General features: G+C 37.8%; 3 protein-coding genes across 11 annotated transcripts; 1 reads left to right on the forward strand and 2 right to left on the reverse strand.

Moving 5' to 3' along the window:
• The first annotated feature begins 375 nt into the window (after positions 1-375).
• Positions 376-5,623, forward strand: LOC141623343 (chromatin assembly factor 1 subunit FAS2-like). Its single transcript, XM_074439453.1, has 12 exons — positions 376-608; positions 1,814-1,925; positions 2,447-2,473; positions 2,585-2,657; positions 3,005-3,108; positions 3,218-3,429; positions 3,503-3,599; positions 4,283-4,355; positions 4,527-4,615; positions 4,707-4,845; positions 4,927-5,027; positions 5,126-5,623. The coding sequence occupies exons 1-12, from the start codon at positions 495-497 to the stop codon at positions 5,332-5,334; spliced, it is 1,350 nt and encodes a 449-aa protein (XP_074295554.1). The 5' UTR covers positions 376-494; the 3' UTR covers positions 5,335-5,623.
• Positions 5,624-5,826: 203 nt separating this feature from the next.
• LOC141623344 (uncharacterized) lies at positions 5,827-6,723 on the reverse strand. The gene has a single exon (XM_074439454.1). The coding sequence runs from the start codon at positions 6,647-6,649 to the stop codon at positions 5,948-5,950; it is 702 nt and encodes a 233-aa protein (XP_074295555.1). The 5' UTR covers positions 6,650-6,723; the 3' UTR covers positions 5,827-5,947.
• A 959-nt stretch (positions 6,724-7,682) lies between these two features.
• On the reverse strand, positions 7,683-11,912 carry LOC141623346 (protein trichome berefringence-like 7). 9 transcript variants are annotated; one of them, XR_012533320.1, is made up of 6 exons: positions 11,647-11,912; positions 10,314-11,427; positions 10,043-10,201; positions 9,062-9,364; positions 8,712-8,915; positions 7,683-7,917 (listed from the first exon to the last, which is right to left on the reverse strand). XR_012533320.1 is itself a non-coding variant. In XM_074439455.1 (5 exons), exons 2-5 carry the CDS (start codon positions 11,129-11,131, stop codon positions 7,881-7,883), a joined length of 1,317 nt encoding a protein of 438 aa, XP_074295556.1. In that variant the 5' UTR covers positions 11,132-11,427; positions 11,647-11,912; the 3' UTR covers positions 7,683-7,880. The 9 variants fall into 9 exon arrangements, 4 of the variants coding, with proteins under 4 accessions (XP_074295556.1, XP_074295558.1, XP_074295559.1 ...); XR_012533319.1 differs by having other exon boundaries at positions 7,683-8,012; XR_012533321.1 differs by having other exon boundaries at positions 8,689-8,915.
• Between the last annotated feature and the right edge of the window lie 844 nt (positions 11,913-12,756).

The following is a 12,756-nucleotide window of genomic DNA, read 5'->3' on the forward strand; positions in this document are numbered from 1 at the left end:
TAACGGGATATATGCCATATTAAACCACAAAGGGGAAAAGAAACAAAGCCCAAAAACACACAAACAAATTTGGGCCACGCAAATGGGCCCAAACGGATTCAACGCAAAACCGCAATGCAGGCTTACGGAATGAAAACCAACTGAGAAGCTAAAAACAAAAAAAACACGTGATTTTCACGGGTACCAAAACTAGTTACTCATATTAAAAATTATGAGTTTAATTTCATAATCGCACAAAGTTATGGGTTAAATCACCGCTTCCCGCTTTTTTTTTTCAATTAAAGAAACAAAAAATTAAAAAGGGAAGTTATCTTTGGCGTATTACATTTCCCGCCAAGACGTCCAAAAGCACGCGCCAAACCCCTCGCAATCCTCATCTCCACTTCCCTCATTTCCAGAGTATACGCTCAACACCTCACAACCCTAAACAAATTGGGGAAAAATCAACCTCTCTTCTCAATTTCTTCAATCACTTCTCCCAGAATTAGCTGAAAATGAAAGGCGGCACCGTTCAAATCAATTGGCACGACACTAAACCCGTCTTAACCCTAGATTTTCACCCAATTTCTGGACTTCTCGCCACTGGTGGTGCCGATTTCGACATTAAGGTCCTTTTCTCTCTCTTTACTGACGAATTCTCACTATCGACTACTGATTTGTTTCATTATTATTGCGGAATATTCTATTTTATTGTGTGATTTGCTTCAATCAATTATATTTTGTTAACAATTAGGATTAGGGTTTTAAGATTTTTGGGCCATAGTCTTCTGACAGTTAAGCCTTTGGCTCAAGCAATTTGGGTCTAGTGGGAAAATAGGGTTGAAGTAAGTTTTGGGTTAGCTGAAATGCTCCAACACCTCCAAGTATTAGGCATCTATCTTATTAGCAAAATAATGGATCTCAAAATTTGGATTATGAATTAAGGTTAAATCGGATTAGACGATCTCATTTGATGTAGCTGCACACGAAGTATGATTATAGTTATAGCTTGACCGATCATGAGTGTGATTAAGGCTAAGCCTGTTGGATAGTTAGCTTGAGTTCGCATTTGATTTACTAGTTGCGTGAGAGAATGCGGTATCAGAAGTCAGGACAATGTATCTTATCAATCCCCGCAAAGTGAGAATTTCACCTTTTTAGCTAGAGTGGCTGTGAGGCGAGGATCTCACTTTCTAGTGATGGAGCATGGTTGATGCGACAATTGATGTGTGTTATTAGATGTGGTTTTGGGCTTTGATATCGGGGATTCATAAATTGATTTGTCTCAAGATAACATCTTTAATCTTTTTGACTTGCCTAGTGCAGTTTTCGTCAATTTGCTCTCCCATTATTGGCTCATTTTATGTTTTGGTGTATTTCTTGTTGTAGAGAAAACCATGCCGAGTGCATGATAAAGTAAACGTAGGATCAATCTAAATGCATTTGCAATATAAGGGAACAAGGAAAAAAGAACTATTGTGTCTAACGAGATGTTGAAATTTCCAACATTGCTGGATTAAAGAAAGTATCTTGACTTCAATTTCTCTATTTCTTGGAATCATCAACTACTTCGAAGTAGTAGGGATGTATTAGCCATTTGTCGTAGTTGAAGTCATGTGCTTTCATGGGATCGCTGAGTTCTCTTAACTCCCTGTTACACTGATAATCTCAAACAACTCTTGCTCTGTATTTATCATATGGAAAGACTCACTGACGCCTTGCTTATTCTTTTCTATTTATCTTTAAGACAATTTGCGTCAAAGATAATTGACCTTTATGTTAAAGTATAAGCAAAATATTCATTATTGCTCAATGTCTTTTCTAATTATTTCAGATTTGGCAAATAGATTCCGGAGAAGCCCAAAAGAAAATTCCAACAGCTTCATATCAAACCAGTCTTTCTTATCATAGTTCTGCCGTGAATGTTCTCCGATTTGCGCCTTCCGGTAAGGGGTAGCCTTGCTGAGAATCCTTTTCCTTCTCTTACTGTTATTCGATCTGCATTCCGGTGATCTCCCGTGCTGTCACTAATAGGTTAAATGAGATACACGTTATACTTTCTACACTTAGGATTTTTGACGTTTTTCTCTGGTCATCCATTATTACTCAAATCTCTCAGCTCCTGCTCCAGGTGTTTAAGTATTTGTGCCTTCATGCTATGCTACATATGATTGCAGATGGTTATGTAGATGTCAAATGATTTTAAAGAATTGAAAATAATATGTTTGGCTGTTTGAGAATCCATAATCATACACTTCTTTGCACTGAGGAGGGTGTGGCTAATTTCTTTTCACCTTTCAAAAAAAAAAAAAGAATTATACTTTTCCTCTAGCCTGCTTAGCCTTTTATTTTAAAAGTGTCATTTGGTTTGCTGCATTTTGCACACATAGTGTTATATTCTATCTTATGTCTTATTGTTCTATTCTTGGTGGCTAAAATAGCTAATTCTTATCCTTGTGATCTCCAGGAGAGCTGCTTGCTTCCGGAGCAGATGGTATGATAGTGCCTTCCATGGATACTTAAATTCATCTCTTTTAGTGTGTACAAATTTCTGACACATTGAAATATGTACTTTCAGAATTGACACGTTTTCTTTTGACCTCAGGAGGTGAACTGATATTATGGAAGTCGCATCTAACAGATACTGGTCAAACATGGAAAGTCCACAAGACACTGTCGTAAGAGTCCTCCGCGTTTTGAATCAGTTTTTTATGAAACTATCTGCAGCATGTAATTAGTTAGTTTGCTCTTGCAATTTGTCCCTTAACATACATGATTGAGTTGGTTGGTGGGGATTGATTGTCTACTCTCCTCATCTTATGATCCACATGGTGGTGGCCCTCATTTCTTCTTATTACAATGAAGAAAAATGAAGCAATGGCCTGGGGAGCATCAGTATATATAGCCAAAGGCGGCTGTCATAGTTATGGTCATGTTCATTGTTCGGCAGATGATAAACGTACAAGTGTTTTGAGATGCGTGTTCCGAGTTTTGATTTACATGAGTAGTATATTTTGTTTTACAGATTTCATCGCAAAGATGTCCTTGATATGCAGTGGTCTAGGGATGGAGCTTTTCTTATTACAGGATCGGTAGATAATTCTTGCATAATATGGGATGCTGATAAGGGTAGGTCTAACCATTTCCCCTTTTCTATTGAAACTAACTCATAACACAACTCTATTTGTGTCTGTTTATTATACTTTGTTGCTTAATAACCTCAAGTTCTCTGTTCTAGGTTGTGTTCATCAGATCCTGGATGCACACCTCCACTATGTCCAAGGGGTTGCATGGGATCCATTGTCTAAGTATGTTGCCTCAATTAGTTCTGATAGAAGCTGCAGAGTTTATGTTAACAGGCCTCAAAAGGTCAAGGGAGTAGAGAAGATGAATTTTGTTTGTCAGCATCTGATTATAAAGGCAGAACAGCAAACTACAGATGATACCAAGGTTAGAAATGATGCTTTTCACATAGAATTGAGTTTCTATGAATTAGTTGTGGCATTAATTGAGTTTAATACAGAGCTCAAAGATTCATCTCTTTCATGACGAGACCTTACCATCATTCTTTCGAAGATTAGCCTGGTCTCCGGATGGATCATTTTTACTAGTACCTGCAGGTATGGACCTGTATTACATTTAATAGTTCGGAAATAGAGTATTATGTTCTCCTTTGGTTCACTAGTACCCGGGGGAGAATTCTCATGATGAGAAGTTTGCGTGGATTATGGGACATTTTTTTTGTCCGCTTTAATGTATGTCAGCTCCCTGCCTCCCTGGTCTCAGCAAGCCTGTTGTGTTGGGGGTGGGTTGGGTGGGGGTTTATGACTAAAGTGTAACCTTTACTGCTAAATGTATTGCTATCAGACTAGGAGCTTGTGAATTCTTTAGTTGGTCTTTCTAGAAATGGATTGAACCCGTCTATAAATATGACATGGGTTGAAACTTGAAATTACTTTGCTAAATAGTGAATATCTTTATATATCATCTGTAGCTTGCTGGAGCTAAATATTTTAATGTTCTCTAGTGATGGCTGCCGAGGCCAAGAGTTGAGAAAATTATGCTAATATAATGGTAGTTTTGCGAATTCATTTTCTGGAGGAAAAACTAAGTTTACAAGTTCATTGCTTAAGTCTCCTCGGTTCTAACTCAGTATGCTGTTTGAACTTCAAAGATGCTGAGGCTGTGGGATGTGTATAATTTTGCGTGGACCTTGATTATCTACTCTTATTCTTAACCCTTTTTTCCTTTTCTACTTCGTGTTTAGTTTGGGGTTTTCTTTTTGACTTCTTGTCTCTTGCAGGTTCATTCAAAGTTTCCTTGGCGTCCGAACCTGTAAACACAGCCTATGTATTTTCTAGGAAAGATCTTTCAAGGCATGACTCTTAACATAACTAAATATCAGATTTGTTTTTTTTTTTTTAATCTGACCTTTGATCTGACGTGTTTTAATTCTGTTAAGTCATGTTACTCCTCTTGATCCGACTCTGTTCTGAGGGGAGTAGCTCTTTTACTTTATAGTAAGGCTAGTTTTCTGTTATTCTCAGACCTGCACTTCAGCTTCCAGGCGCCAGCAAGCCTGTTATTGCCGTGCGTTTCTGCCCTTTGGCTTTTAGCCTTCGTGGATCAAACTCTGGTAAGATCAGTCAGTTGACACATGATTTATTATTTTATTTACACGATATTATTATATGTACGACTAATTAATATTGTACCATTATTGTCAGCTGGGTTCTTCAAACTTCCATATCGGTTCATCTTTGCAGTCGCAACTTTGAATTCATTGTACATCTATGATACAGAATGTGTAGCGCCTTTGGCAGTCTTGGCTGGTCTCCACTATGCAGCTATCACAGATATTACATGGTAGATTATTTAACGTTTTTAATTAGCTTCAAAATTTCAATATTTGGTTTTGGACTTGGTGTAACACTCTACTATCAATAGGTCTCCAAATGGCAAGTATCTAGCACTGTCCTCTCAAGATGGATATTGCACCCTAGTAGAATTTCATAACGACGAACTGGGATCACCATTTCCGATATCAGGTCACTATTCCTTGTGCATTTACTCATTTAGCAATTCGTTGTTGTATTTCTTTTATACTCCACTAGTTTATTGATCCACTTGATTTTGGCGCTTGTAGATGGAAAAATGCTCAACAAGGATGTTAATAAGGATGCTAGTGAACAGAAACCGATGGAGGTTGTGGTGGAAGCATCATCGATAAATGACATTCCTGTTGTAGAAAAGATTCAATCTAACGTGAAACAAGCATCACTAGTTGCAAGTACTCCTCCCGCCACTAGCAAGCCAGCTAAGAGACGTATTACTCCTATGGCAATCGATCCGTGAGTTTCAGGCCATATAATCTGTCTTCTGTACAGTGACTGCCTGACTGGTGAAATCATTTCTTAGCTCTCCGTGCCCAAGGTTAGGATTTCTTCCTGTATTTTGCATACCAGGCCTTGAGAGGGTTACGTCTGAGTTATGGGCAAGAAATCAGCCTGAATTTCTTTTTCTATGAAAGGTAGGTATTTATGCTAAGACTATAACGGCGCTGTACGATCAAATGCTGATGTATGATGAGCTAGAACATACAATGCAACACAGTTGTTTCATATATCATATCCATTTTTTTTTCCATCTGGTTTATCATTTTGGTAATAAATTTAATGATTTTCATTGGTATGTGGTACTTTTATGAATGCAGTTTTTCTATCTGCAATAATGTATAAAATGTGATGAATTCTTAATATCAGCCACGACAATGAGAATTTGCAATAATGATATAGTACAGTATAAATGAAGCTATAGAGGTACACGAGTTCTTTTCCCTTGTTCCCTCTATCGCCAAGAAAAGCTGAACCGAACATGATTTCTGGAAATAATCAAAGAACGAAAATATGGAAGATAGTATATATTATTTGCTCTTTGCGGAAGCCACTCTGCGTTAAATGAGCATAGTTTATTTAGTTTCGGGAGCCCTGCTCTCAACATGGTGATGGCCGGTGCTAAGAGAAGCTTCTCCCACTATTTCATCCTTAATTTTGGTCTCATGAGCATGAATATCCTCTTCAAATGTCACAAGCACAGCTTGCTCTCCATGCGGGCCGCGTACAATTTCCTCCTGAACATTCACCCTTTCATCAAACTTGAAGTCATCGAACTCCTTGATCATTCTCCTTTTCCTCTTTTTCATGAAGCAAAAGAGAGCTGCGGCGAGGAATGCTAGGAAGAAAACGCCTCCAAGGGACACAAAAACAACAATAATGACGGTAGAATGGTGTCCTGGAGCAGGAGGTGGAGTAGGGACCACGTGGGGTGGAGGTGGTGGTAGATATGTATGAGGTGGCGGTGGTTTTAGGGACGGTGATGGTGGAGAAATTGGATGTGGAGGTGGTTTAGGGATAGGTGAGGGAGGACTCAAGGGCTTTGGTGTTGGTGTTGGTGTTGGTGTTGGTGGAGGAGCCTGGTGAGGAGGTGGTTTTGGTGTCGGTGTCGGTGTTGGTGATGGAGGAGGGTTCAAGGGCTTTGGTGGGCCCGGAACTGGAAATGGCGGCGGGTGAGCAGATGGAGGGGTGGCAGGGTGAAAGGGGGGTGGGAATGGGTATGCATGAGGTGGAGCAAAAGGGTAATTTGGGAACTCGATATTTTGAGGCTGAGCCATAATAGTTTTCGACTTTTCGGCTTAAAATAGTGAAGTATAGGCAATGGACTTAAGAGCTGATGAGAACTAGTCTAATGGCCTTACCTATTTATATACTATATGATGAATTGTTATGATTCATTCCCTAATTGTTTTTTCAATGTTGAATGAACTTGCAAGTTTATGAGACTTGCCCTTCATTGCAAGATTTTGAGAGGCTGTCTTTGTTTGAATTGGAAAACACTTTTATGTTCCATTGCTTCCCAATAGAGAGGACGTTTAGTTTTTAATTAATGTGAGATTCACTTGAATTTTCATACAAATCGAGTTAAGAGTAGGCACTTAATTTTATTTTACCTTTGAATGTAAAGGGATAGATAATAATACAATGGAAAGTCGATTTTGATGAATTTCAACCCATATGACGAGTATCACATCACCCCGATTGAATTTACAAACATAGTTTACATATGCCTTGTCATGTACAAATATATATCAAGTTTCCTGCATGGAATTCATTGATAATTTCCGAACAGAATTTGGTAAGACCGTATTTTGGTCGCACATCTGTAGGATCGAGGAGGCCAACTCTACTGTCATTGATGCATCAGAAAATGGGTATTTTGCCCAATTTCTGTGCTGTAAAACATACTATAATCTCTAGTCTTTTTGGGTATAAAAATAGGATATCCATATAACCACAGCGATATTGTATCGAACCACTATATCTTTGTATATGATATCTAAAATGCCCTTCTAATATGCAACCTACTCAAATGGTGAGAGAACTGCAAGGGTAATCTTAAAACTATATAAACAATTTTCGCGACTGATAAAACAATTAACCTGGAGAATTATTAGTAGTACAAAAATATCTCGCTAAATTCAATAGGATGCCGGAAAAGTTTTTTTGAGGTACGCCAATGTGAATGTTGAAGCATTAGCAAGGGTATCCACGCTCATCGCCTCAATCGTTAAGAACAGAGATCTCAATACACAATTTAAGATTGGAAAGCACAATGATGAAGGAAGTTAAACCCAGATCAAGGCAATATTTCTGCACATCCTTACAAAGTTATAAATACCGGATAACATTAACAGGAGAAAAAGAACAAACAAGGGGAAAAAGCCACTATAATTTTCAAAATCTTCGATAACTTGGGACTTTTTCAATGACAACAAGGTCTTGACTCTCTTTACATACACCACTCTAAGATAAATCCGTATGAAAGAATGTTACTCTTCGTGTCATTTACAGTTTCTTGCCGTGATCATAAAACTGTCGGTACCTATAAAAAAATAACAGTCCTATCAAAAAGAAGACAACCATGTCTTGTGAGTACAAGTCGGGAATCCATACTTCGATTACCACGGGGTCAATCATCTGCAGAAAATAGTGAACAAAGATGAACAATTTGTTTACTGGGAAGACGGTAGATTTGTTTTACAGAAAATATAATTCAATAATTGCATTGTTCTACACATTTGTTTCTACAGAAATAGACCACCACAAGAGACCCTTAATAGCTCAAATGTATTCGGATTTATTACATGTTCATATGACAACTAAACAAGTTTTTGGAAAAGGGAAACAAGGAAGGCTATAGATAAATGAATGGACAACGCAAGTAAATAAAGCAAATGAATGGACGCTGGAACGGTGGAACCCACATATACTCTTTAGAGGAGACTATTGCCTTTTTACAGTCAATTTATTCCAAAAATAAAATGTATCCAATTGGTTTGAATGACTCCAAATAAAAATATAGTGGATACTAGCGAACCAAGGAAATAGCAACACAGCGAATGCAGTCTCATCCCTTTCTTACAAGGGTAAGGCTACAACTTACAGCATTGAATATTCTAACCTAACCTATTATTCCCAAGTTATGAACCCTCTATATGTAGTTGTTCCGCAGGGTGTAAGAGGGGATTCAGAATCCAAATCACTAAAACCTTCTCAATACGAACCTAATATGGATAATTTCCAGGAGAAGCAAAATCTGGTATGAAAATAAACAGTTGCATTTTTTCGAGCAGATAGGAACTGGGTTACTCACATGAAGTCATGAAGAGGTGATACCTGTGACATGGGTTCAAAACCCATTAGTACCAAACTCGCTCCTAGGGGCTCCGCTTACACTACTAAAAAAGAATTGACGTACGTGAACTAATACTACAAATGGCTGAAAATTTTGTATGCAATAGGCAAGTGTTACTCCGACTCAACTGAAAGTGTCGGACATGACAAGTGTTGGCGAGTCACCGTGTCGGTTATGATGATTTTCTGCAAAATTTTAAATTTTTTGGTCAAAAATAAAGTGTCAAAGTGTTGTACCGCGTCGGACACTCCCAATTATCTGACACACAAAGTGTTGGAGTAACATAGCAACAAAATAATAACTTAAGTGTTTGAGAGGAAACAAACCTCACCCAAATTGTCGTAGTTGAAGATCTTTGTTGGGGAAAAGGTATGATAGCAGAATTTCGTTCCAAATGTCGGGTACCCCAGGAAGACACCAGTGACTACAGTCAGGTACAACTTTACGGTCACTCCAATTGCCTACATGAGCATCACTTCGGGAAGCTGTCATCGAAGTGATGCGCAATACAGTAACAGGTGTTTTCATATTCATCACCATGTTCAATACACTATTTGTGAAGGGGCTTTCATAACTATTTTCAGTTTCTGGCGTTGGGAACCGAGTTACGTTGCAGTATGCACTGGATTCATTACTGATGCATATAATAAGAGGAGGAAAAAGTTAATTGGGAATTTGATGTAGTCTCATAGATAAGAACTTCATAAGAGAAAACATAATCAGAAATCATATACTCCGTATTACAAACTTGACAAAGTTACGCGTATTGATAGAATACCAAAATCACAGTCCTTTAAGGGTTCCTTCAAATGGTAAGGTGAGGAAGTCGAATATATGCAGCCTTACCCCTAGTACATTGCAAATTGCAAATCGGTTTGAGCGAACTCTATCATGACGCTTAATTTAAGTTTATAAAACAGACATTCTATAAGACTGTATTGCGCTCGTATTCATAACAAAGTAGGTAAACTTGCCAGTATGGTTGCACAGCCCATTAGTGCTAGTATGATAGACCTTTGAACTTGGCAAAAAAATTGAAAGACGGAGCATTTATACCAATAGATCTTACGAATGTATGGCGAATAGAGCATAGATAAAAATTTCGAACAAGTTAAGCTGTAGATCCTCTATACGACTATACATCGCCAGCTTATCAAATGGTGATTGATTGTGTGGATTCAGTAGACAAGTAAAGGATAGGGAAAGTGTAAACTCGGTATTAACTTTAACATAACATGAAGCAGAATATATATATATGATGTGATACATGATAATAAGATAATAAAATGTATAAACTATAGTTTTAGGGTACCTCCAATGAGATGGCTCAAAAGTACGGAAAAAAACACGTGTCCTAGTTGAATTTATTGAAGCATCCATCCATGAAGCCCATGTTGAAAGAGCTGTCTTGTAGGCCATATCAATTGACATTCCAAGCTTCAGCGAATCAGCTAACTGAAAATAGCAACCCCTGTTAGAGACACAATTTAGATCCTGAGAAATCGTCCAAACTTAAGGAGGTTGCATGAAATTGACAAATATAACATGATACTTATATTTTCAGAATGCATAAAAGGACTTACGTCGTAAATAACTTCGATGGTACCCACCAATGTCCAGAGTTGAATATTAAAACATCAGAATCTACCCATTCCTGACTAATGTCATCCAGTTTATCCAACACGAGTGTTGACTTGACTCTCTTTGGTGCATGCTTTGTTGCCATACCGGGTTGAACCAAGAAAACTGAGCGATAGAACTCTATAGAGAAATTGAAGGAATGGAAACGAACAACCAAATGTCTAGCCGTCTTTGTAATGTTTCGTCCTTTCACTTCATAAACACTAGTCTTATCCTTCACACCTATCATAAGCAGGCATATGAGAGATTCCCATTGAGTTCTACTCATAGAATCCCCCACAAACACAACTCTTTTTCCCCGAAGCCTTTCCAACATAGTCAAAGAATCAAATTTAGAAATGTCACAATTTTTAGGCTTCCATCTCCATCTAAGGTAATCATCATCACTCCTCCCGTTACCCAAGCAATTGAAACCTTGTTCCGTGAAAGGGCACTCCGAAGAGTTGTACAAAGGGTAGCTATAGTCTGGCACCCAATTTCCGTCAAAGACATCACACTGACTAGAAGACACGTCATTTCTATGGAATGCCAGCTCAAGATTAGGAAACACATAAAAGTACCCACAAGAGAGAGCCAAGATAAAGGTTATCAATGGTCCAATCGTAACAATAATGTAGAAATTTTGAGAGACCCATCCATTCCTATGTAATCCATCCGAGTTTTGTCGGTGAAGTAGCACCTTAGGGCTACCAGAAGTAGGAGTCCTCCTATTAGAAGACTTACTCCTACTAAAAGATGTACTTCTACTAAATTCACTCATGATGTTAGTCACCCATACTGCCCTATGGGGACATATCAACCCAATACATCCTCAAAAACCCTTTATTCCAATCATGTACCGTTCCTCCCAAAAATCGAATGTCGAAAAATGATTCTGGTTTCACTGCATATTCATTAACCCCATCATCAGAAAGGTAACAATTGATTCCAAACCCTCATCCCAACTATCATCAAGCCATAAATCATTAAATCATCACCTAAACCAACATCTACCAACACACATCATAGCTTGGGTATCTTGCAACTCAAAGCATCATAACAATACACAAATCAGAGCTGCAAGCACAAAAACATGTGAAGAAATGTATCAAAACATATCAATGCAACATATTTTAGATTTCCAGGAAAGATTGAAATCCAACTCAAGATCAAACTTTGAAGCATACCCAATATAAAACACTTAAACACGTATAAATATCAAAAGGGTATGTCAAAAATGTGAAGAACAAGATACAAATACAGAAATCATAATGAAAAAGTGCAGGAAATAATTACCAAAAGAAAGAAGCAGCTTAATCTAATCAGCGATCTTTGGACATTAAATAATGAAGAAATTATGAGGAAATGAGGGTGATGAAGATGATAATGATAATAATAATAATAATAATTTGAAATGAAGAATCTTGGATTGTTCGAAAAAGAGAGATCGAAGTTGGTTGGAAGCAGCGGATGAGACAGACAGACAAACCAACTGTGTTTTTTCCATAATATATTGTTGTTCAGATGCCACTTTCATTTTTAGGGGGAGATTTTAGGATAATGATAGTCCTTAATTGAGTCCTGTTTAATTTGCAAGTTTTTTTTGGGTTTTCTATGGGGTGCCCTGAACTATTCATGTTTCTAAATTGTACTCTCGTGTTTTTCAAATTATTAGTTGTACCCTTAAACTCTAATAATTAGTCCTAAACGTGACCCTTAGTTTCTAAACCGTTAACTAAGGGACGTTAAGTGCTTACTTGGCTTGATGACTTGGATTACTTATCCTATGTGGCTATGTGACTGGGCTATGACTAGGGATAAATAAGACTTCCTCTACACACTTCTCATATCACTCAGTTTGATCACACAAAACCTAAGCTAATTAAAAGAAAACTCTCAAACTTCCTCTGCTTCTCCCTCATTCAACTTCATCTCCCTCAATCAACTTCATCTGCATGCCCTAAATTTCGTTTCACCCTCTACTTCTACTTCATCCATAAGAAAGGGCGCACTAATTTCATCATCTAAAAGTAAGTTTTCTGTTCTTATTTTATATTGTTACAATGGTCTTATGCCCTTTATTATGGGTTTTTCAATTGTCTGGATTTTTTTTAGTCAAATAATTTTTTTTTTTTGGGTTGTCCGTTTACATTATATTGTTGTTTTAATCCAAAGTTTTCTACTTTTGTAAGTTTTCATTTGGTTAACCATGTTCTTGTTAGTTTATTCAAAGGCATTACACATCAATCAATATCCCCCAGGTGTGGCAGAAGAAGGCTGTCCAACCTGTTGAGCCGAAAGTTGTGGATAAAGGTAAAGCTCCCCTAATGCCTGCTACCCCTGTAGGCCCTAGAGTTGCTGTTGTCCAAACTCCAACTGGTATAGTCACTAGACTAATGAGGCAAG

This window comes from Silene latifolia, chromosome X, assembly GCF_048544455.1.
Source record: "Silene latifolia isolate original U9 population chromosome X, ASM4854445v1, whole genome shotgun sequence".
In the NCBI taxonomy this organism is placed as follows: Eukaryota; Viridiplantae; Streptophyta; class Magnoliopsida; order Caryophyllales; family Caryophyllaceae; genus Silene; species Silene latifolia.

What these genes read in the sequence shown, in the direction of transcription:
- LOC141623343 (XM_074439453.1), top strand. Translation starts at nt 495, where the DNA reads ATGAAAGGCGGCACCGTTCAAATCAATTGGCACGACACTAAACCCGTC. An exon ending in GTGCCGATTTCGACATTAAG is followed by an intron (nt 609 to 1,813) that starts GTCCTTTTCTCT and finishes TAATTATTTCAG; the next exon opens with ATTTGGCAAATAGATTCCGG. An exon ending in AATATGGGATGCTGATAAGG is followed by an intron (nt 3,109 to 3,217) that starts GTAGGTCTAACC and finishes TCTCTGTTCTAG; the next exon opens with GTTGTGTTCATCAGATCCTG.
- LOC141623346 (XM_074439455.1), bottom strand. Translation starts at nt 11,131, where the DNA reads ATGAGTGAATTTAGTAGAAGTACATCTTTTAGTAGGAGTAAGTCTTCT. An exon ending in CCATCGAAGTTATTTACGAC is followed by an intron (nt 10,202 to 10,313) that starts GTAAGTCCTTTT and finishes TGTCTCTAACAG; the next exon opens with GGGTTGCTATTTTCAGTTAG. An exon ending in CTTCAACTACGACAATTTGG is followed by an intron (nt 7,918 to 9,061) that starts GTGAGGTTTGTT and finishes ATTTTTTTATAG; the next exon opens with GTACCGACAGTTTTATGATC.
- LOC141623344 (XM_074439454.1), bottom strand. Translation starts at nt 6,649, where the DNA reads ATGGCTCAGCCTCAAAATATCGAGTTCCCAAATTACCCTTTTGCTCCA.